The sequence below is a fragment of the Phodopus roborovskii genome, unplaced genomic scaffold (genome assembly GCF_943737965.1).
Source record: "Phodopus roborovskii unplaced genomic scaffold, PHOROB, whole genome shotgun sequence".
In the NCBI taxonomy this organism is placed as follows: domain Eukaryota; kingdom Metazoa; phylum Chordata; class Mammalia; order Rodentia; family Cricetidae; genus Phodopus; species Phodopus roborovskii.
This window is the reverse complement of record NW_026126433.1, coordinates 25,134,220-25,141,858: the sequence shown is the minus strand read 5'-3', so window position 1 is coordinate 25,141,858 and position 7,639 is coordinate 25,134,220. Positions and strand designations below refer to the sequence as shown.

The 7,639-nt window shown below is 45.6% G+C and overlaps 1 protein-coding gene across 1 annotated transcript in view; it reads right to left on the bottom strand.

Moving 5' to 3' along the window:
* Nucleotides 1–6,611: 6,611 nt before the first annotated feature.
* Nucleotides 6,612–7,639, bottom strand: part of Nmnat2 (nicotinamide nucleotide adenylyltransferase 2) — a 154,928-nt gene continuing 153,900 nt past the window's right edge. Inside the window, exon 11 of the mRNA XM_051185986.1 lies at nucleotides 6,612–7,169. Within this exon, the coding sequence (XP_051041943.1) occupies nucleotides 7,067–7,169 (103 nt within the window). The 3' untranslated portion in view covers nucleotides 6,612–7,066. The remainder of the gene's footprint in view (nucleotides 7,170–7,639) is intronic.

The window sequence follows — 7,639 nt, the reverse complement described above, 5'->3', positions numbered from 1 at the left end:
GCTCATCTCAAGTGATATTTATTGCAGTTACCCTTTGGTTTGGAACCTCTCTCAGTAGAACATGTGTTACAAGACAGCCCCATGGGGGTACTTGAATTAGGGCAAAGCTGAAATTGTTTTGAGTTATATATACTTTTCTGCATTCCAGCCATCCCTCCACCCCTTCCCACCACAGACTATTGCAACAGACACTTGCATCATGACAACAGCAGTGGGAATTGCTGAAGGAATCAGAGGCATACTGCACCTCATCTTGGAAGACTTCAGTACCATTTCATGTCTGCAATTCCATGTCTTTTCACGGGCGTGTGTTAAATAAAGGAGCGTTAGATGCTGGAGATGAGTTTCCGATTTTATTAAACACTTAGTCTGGGGTGGAAGCACCAGAAACAAATGGGAGGGAACATGCCATCCTGATGCTGATGGCCCTAAAGTTAGCATCTTTCATTCCTGAGGGTCCAACTTTGCCCTTTCCAACTGTGAGAGTGTTTTGTAAGATTTAGATGATGCTGTATCCTAATAAGCATGAAGAATTATTTCTCAAAAAACCCAAACTGGGTGGAGGCTATAATTAATATTCTTGTCTTTTTCATCTACTATAAAATAAAGGTAAAATCTGTAGTTTGTGGTGTAATGCCTTTCAATAAATTACAATTCAGTAAGTTAAGGTCTGAATTGGCTTTTACCCAAGTAATGGACAAAAGGATTCTGCTTTTGTTCACAGTGACTCTTAAGTTCTGAGAGGTCTGACAACTAGGTCTTTTGTGGAAATAGTTTGATAATTCTATCTTGTCATGCTCAGTTCCACAGCCTACAAACTTCCTGCAATAATTTAAGTCCTGTAACTTACAATATGTGACTTTCTAAGGCTGCCTTGGGAAGAAGAGGAAGAACAGAAATGACACACCTGGGAAGTCTTTGTAAGCCAGGATGGGGATATTTATGTGCTATTTTTCCAAGCCCATGTTATAATTTTCAGGGGTTTCTTGAAAGGAAGCCAGTTTTCAGTGACAATTCTACACTATAAAAGGGGTGTACACACTGTTGGGTTAGCTATGCCCCTAAAATCATAATTCTGCACTGGATGAATGGTTGAGAAAGTTATGAGATTAGGGTGGGGATGTAGTTCAGTCAATGGGGTTCTTGCCTAGCATGAAAAATGCTCAGGACCCAGTCCCCAGCACCACATAAACTGTGGCCACACAGTTGAAATCCCAGGACTCTGAAGATGGAGGTAAAGGACCAATAATTATCACCCTTGGCTACACAGTGAGTTTGAGGCTAACCTGGGATATATGAGGCCATGTCTCAAAAATAAAAGTTATAAGGATATCTTTCTTGGCAAATGGCACAGATCTCAGTAGAGATGGTTAGAGAGAAATAGAATGATGTCCTCATTTATGAGGACCTGGAAAACTGGCCCTAAGAAGAAGAAAGGCTACAACTGAGAAGTAGCCTTCCCTAAGCCTAGAGCTAGTCTTGATCCGACCCTGTCAATAGAAAGAATGTTTTGCTTTGTTTTCTGATTTCTTGTCATTATTCATGAAGACCTTCCGATCCGTCTCATCTGGGGGTTTCCTGGTAACTCCTCTTGGTAGACTATGACACACAACCTTATCTACTGTGGCTCACAGCAGATGGGACGAGGACAGACATGAAGCTGCCTACAGATGCTGACTCTTAGCAGATGGAGACCTGGTGTCCTCCCAGGATGTGGTTTCTTTCTAGGACTCAAAGGAGGCCAGAGAAAAGGGCCAAAAGATACTCAACCCTGTCCACTGTTTGTAACAAATCTCAAGGACCACGACTGTGTTTATCATGTCTTCTTTGAATGTTTTGTATGGTCATGGGAATGTTATGGGTTTGTGCTATGTTTGAATTTTACCACTTGGAAAATAGTAGAATTTCTCTCTCTTTATATTATTGGCCATATAGAACTTCTTAGAAAACTCTGAAATATAAAGCTTTATGGTGGGTCATAAGAAAAAAAAATGCATATGATTGTTATTTTGTATTTCGTGTGTGTGTGTGTGTGTGTGTGTGTGTGTGTGTGTGTGTGTGTGTGTGTTTATATTGGTATGTTTATATTTAATTTTAAACATACTCATGGTTACGCACTCGGTAGGGGAGGTGCGGGTGATTAGCTTTGTGAATAAAACAGCAAATATAAACACAAGTAACCAATTTACAGGGTGTATCAGGCTTCCATAAAATATGCCATGCAACCCCACATGGTTACACACAAAGCACGTTATTCTCTGTTTAAAGAAGGAGGAGGAAGAGAACAAAAAGAAGGAAGAGGTTGGAGAGGAGAAAGTGGAAGAGGAGGAGATCTAAGATCCTATATCAAAATGATCACAACAGAGCAAAATGAATATGGCAAGTATCTAACGCTTCATTTGGAACAGGGAAGTGTTATTTCATCTTGTGAGTCACAACTGATGGTTGGACAACAATAACCAAGAACCACCGCTCAGACCAGCCAAGCTAGACATGTCATCATCAGGAAAAGAAAGGGCCGATTATCACAGCCAGGGCCAGCAGTTAAGAAATCATTCATTCAGCTTTGCTTATTTACACTGCCAATTTCTTAGAGGAGATCTTTCATGTCAAAAAATCGTAGCAGGTTTTAAATTTTCACACACACATACACACACACACACACATTATTTTTTTCATAATTTTACCAGAGACAAAATTTCCAGCCTGACTTGTTAGCATACCACTTAGGATCCCAGCACCTGGAAGATAGAGTCAGGAGGACCAGGAACTCAGGCCAGTCTGGATCACATAAGACTTTGTCTTGAAAATTCAAACAAATGACTAAAATTAACCGAGATGGACCATGTGGGCTGGTCAGAATCTTGGATTTAATTTTTTTTTAAATGTGTGTATATGGAGTTCATGTGTACCATGTGAATACAGTGCCCGTAGAGGCCAGAGTAAGGAAGGCATTGGATGGCAGGAACTGGAGTTATAGTTGTGAATCACCATGTGGGTTTGGGAAACTGAACCCTGGTCCTCTTGGAGAGCAATAGCACTCCTAGTTGATGAGCCATCCATCTGTCTGCTCTGTAAGGTTTACTTTTCTTAAACTGAGAAAACAGGTACAATTTACAAAATTTGCAAATTAGCCTTTTTTACATTCTCAAGTGTGGAGATGATAGTGATATGGGGGCTGACTTCTGATTTGTTTTGTTGGGGGAGGCTTGTGAGTGCCACAGCGCACCTGTGTGAATCAGAGAACAATTTCCTGGAGTTGGCTCTCTCCTTCAATCATGAGGATTCCAGGGAGTGAACTCAGGTTGTCAGGGTGACAGCAAGCACCTTTCCCCACCAACCCCTGGTTTGTATCACATGAGTTATATCAGCTAGACTAGGTGGCACATCACATATTTTTACAATTAATCTCCCATCAAGCAATCGGAGGAAGAGTAAGTGATTACTTCTCAGAGCAACTCACAGGGAAGGTTCTGGACAAAGACACAAGACACCAGTAGCATTGTCTGGTTTATTAACATAATTGAAACATTTTGCTGATAAAACTCTTGCCCATGACTAGTCTAGCAACAAAACGCTACTCAAAAATATTTCACTGTGAAATGGTATTGCAACTTGAATGGAGTTTTTAACTAATGAGTTGTTTTCCATAAAGTAAACCTCACTTTTAAAATCAACAGATGATATGATTTAAAACAAAAAACACGAAAGCTTCCTCCTCCCTATTCCAACCCCAGGAGGATCGAGCTGAGGGCTCTGGGACTCCACTGAAGGTGGTGAGAAAGGGCTGCAACTCATTTCTTACTGGAACAGGACACTTGCAAACACATACCGCACAGAAACCCAGTCAGCTCACAATGTGTGGGTCACCTCAGCATGGCAGACCACACCCTCATCACCACAGGCTATCTATAAGGTGTCTTAATTACATTTGCTGCACAATCAGCCCATCTCCATCCTTTGCCTCTCACCTGCCGCTCCTCCTGCTGTAACCTTGGGAGAGACCCTGAGCTGTTCATATGCTGTTTTTGCATTGCTGTTTTTTGTTTGGAGACAGGGTCTTGGGTGCACAGAGGCTGGGCTTGAACTCCTGATCCTCCAGCCTCTACCTCTCAGTGCTGGGATCACAGTTATGTGCCACCACACCTGACATTGCATTTCTTTTCTAATAGAAACAAAAAAAAAAAAAAAAAAAAAAAATACACCGGTGGTGCTTCTCTTAGTCCCCTAAAAGTGTGTGAGAATACCGGAGTGAGGGAGTGGATTTGGGCTCTCTGTAATCCCCCGGCTTTGGATGCAGTTTGATTATCAAGTTTTACTTCCCACGTTTGTGAATGGCAAGTTCGTGTGTTCTTTTCGGAGATTCTGAAACTTGAGACTAGAACGTGTGGCCAAGCCAAAATAGGAAGAGCATTGTCTCTGGAAACCAGCTGTGATTTCAGGCACTTCAGTAGGAGGCTTCCTTTGCTGGTCAATGTACATTCAAAGAAAATGAAAGCCAGGGACCCAGAGGCTACCTGGGATTGGGAGTGTGTGACAGACTAGCAACCCAGGTCCCAGCAGCCCTATCCCCGGAGGAGAGTTACTAACATTTCCCTCCTGCCCATCTATCTGCCTCTTGTTTAAAAATGGCAGGGACATTGTTTACTGTCAGCAGTAAATGATCAGACCATTCCACTCTGTGCCATCATCAGCATCTCTGGGCCAAGCTAATAATGGGCCAGCCTTCACAGGAAAGCAGCTGGTCCCCAAAGACAAGCATCCCGAGGACACACGAGGCACCACTTAAAACTGTCTTGGCTGGGGCAGGTCACGGTCACACTGCTGTTCTGCACTTGGGCGGGGCGGGGGTGGGTGGGTGGAGCCGGTGGTGTGCTCTACCTTTGCTCCAAAAATAAGGGAGAAAGAGACAGGGAAGTGAATGGACAATTCCACCTGGAAGGGACTCACTTCTGTTAAAGGAAAACCGTTTTCACATACCTCATCAAGATACAGCCCGCCCACCTGCTTCCCAGAACCCACTTCTGCACCTGTTCCCTTAGCTTGCCTTCCTTCCCTCTCTGCTCCTGGCCATTTGCTGCCCAAGGGTGCTGGGCTAGCCTGGGTCCTCATCTCAGGCTGTGAAGTAAATGAGGCTTGACCAGAGTCCAGAGGAGGAGCACAGTGAACCAAAGGGACACAAGAAAAGTCATCCTTCTTGCGTCTGCTCATGTGGACCTTTGTCAGCTCCAGAGCCTTCAAGACGTCATGTTTTCCCAGGCAATCAATCCAGCTCCTGGCTTTCTTTTGTCTGGGGAAACAGCATTCTCTTGTCATGCTTCCCAGGATGGGCTGCTTGGTCCTGGACCAGACATTGACTCCTCAGGGGTTCTGCTCCCTTGGTTTCAAAGAACTGGGAGCAAACGGGTTCTGAAAATTTTCTCTGTGACTTTTAGCCAAATGTTGGCTCTCTAGATTATAGAAATAATCTCCTCCCTCTGGAGATTGTTTCTACAGTCTAAAGAACCATAGCTCAGGCTGCTGTACATGATTCCATTCCTTTCTCTTGTAGTGAGCTGAGGGGGCTGGAGTCAAACAGGAGGTAAAGAACATCACCCCTGTTCAGTCCCACCTGGGCCATGTTCATGCTAGAAGTTAAAAGGAGCCTCACACTCAGGAGCCATTCCCCACGAACAACCAGAAATCCAAGAGCCAGACACCGGATGTGAAACACAAAACATAAAAGTCATTTCCTACTAGCTCTCCAGGCAGGGCATGAGCATCCAAACTGTCTTTGGAGGTAGAGAGAAGGGGCGGACAGTGGGGAGAAATGGGAGACAGCTCTGTTGTGAAACCACTCTTGGCTTGGTGGGGAGACCTCCTAGGGCATTGGCTGCTGCTGGGGGGGGGCAGCTCAGCAGCAAGGGTGAGTGCTTCCCAAGAAAGAAAGGGCTTTGGGCACAGATGGGCAACCTTAGGTGGAGTGGGGATCATGAATTCTCCTCAGGGTAACGAATTGCATTCTCCCAGATCATCCTGGACTTGCAGTTCCTAGCCAAATGGGCAATAAATAATCCCAATTAGCAAAGAATCTCTATGGTTAAGTGGATTCTTAGTGTGTTTTCAAAAGAAATTAAGGGGTTATCAGCACTTGGTCTTGCCTGTGATTCCTCTCACTGGCAGGAACACATCTTACCATGGCCTCTGGAGCTTTTGCTCTCTGGAAATGCCTGTCTGGCAGGGAACCCACACAATGCCACCAGTCAGACACAGAGCATTATGACCATGGTCATCTGAAGCTAGCTACTCAAATTCTGAGAAATCCTGCTTTTCCCAGACTTGTGTGCCAGCTTTCAGAACCTGAGAGTCTTATTCCTGACCAAAGGGGTCTAGGGTTGCTGCTAGTGTGTGTGTCTACGTGCATGTGTGTGTGTGCATGTGTGTGCTTGTGTCTGTGTGCATCGGTTCTTGTCTGTGTGTGTGTGTCGAAGAAGCAGAAAAGGCTCCGCCTTCTTTCCTGGGTGTGGCCCTCATGCACTCAGAGTGCTGAGACTGGCTATAGTGTCCTGTCAGAAGGGAAGTAAACCACAGGAAAGCATCAAGACTACAAACATAAAAACCACACACACTGATTCCATCCAAGTTCTACAAGAAGTGGACAAAGGGAAAGAAATAAAGAAAAAGTAGCCCTTTGTGGTAAAGGGCATGCTGGGAAGGCGAGAGCCTGAGCCGCACTCCCAGAGCATGCTGGGAGGATGGCACCAGAGTCGCCTCTTTAGAGCATGCTGGGAGACGGACACCAGTACATCTCCAAGGGCTGCACTTCCCCCAACTCCCACCCTGTTCCCTTACCCACCCCCAACCCGGAGACTAGAGGAAAGTTTATCCAAAGATGACTGTGGAATGGGAATGCCACGGTTCTTCGCAGGCCCCCACACTGTGGGGGTTAAGTCAGCCAGTAGGGAGAACAGTCAAGATGAAGACAGAGAAACAGAGAGGCAGAGAGAAAATGGGGTCTGACAGTGGCTGGAGAGGCCAGAGTGTTGGCAGAGGACACGGGGAGGGTAGAGCAGAGAGCTGGATGTCGCTAGCCGGAGGCGTTGATGTACAGCTGACTCTTGAGGATGTAGTCGATGACTGGCTGGGATAGGTAATCCACGACATGGCCGTCCCCATGCTGCAGGGCCAGCCTGCACGAGAAGAAATAGCAATCAGGTGAACAGCTATGCCCAAGAAAGTTCACAGCCCTAGCCAGCCCTCTGCCTTTCAGGAAAGGGTCTAAAGGTGCCCCCAGCACCCTGCCAGTAGCCTTTGCCTGGGATGAGTGAGCAGTGTTGGCAACATCCCCATGCTCACACAGACTTCCTCCACTCCCAAGTGACACCTTCATCCTGTCCTGCCACTGAGTAGCTCAGAGACCTTGGGGAAGATGTTTTATTTTATATTTCCTTTCTGTGTGTGTGTGTGTGTGTGTGTGTGTGTGTGTGTGTGTGTGTGTGTGTGTTTCTGTCTGTGTATACATGTACCATAGCATATATGCGGAGATCAGAGGACAATATGTGGAACTCAGTCCTGCCCTTTACCAGGCGGGGCCCAGGGATTGAACTCAGGTTGTCAAACTTGGGTTCAAGCTCCTTTACCTACAGAGCCATCTCATTGG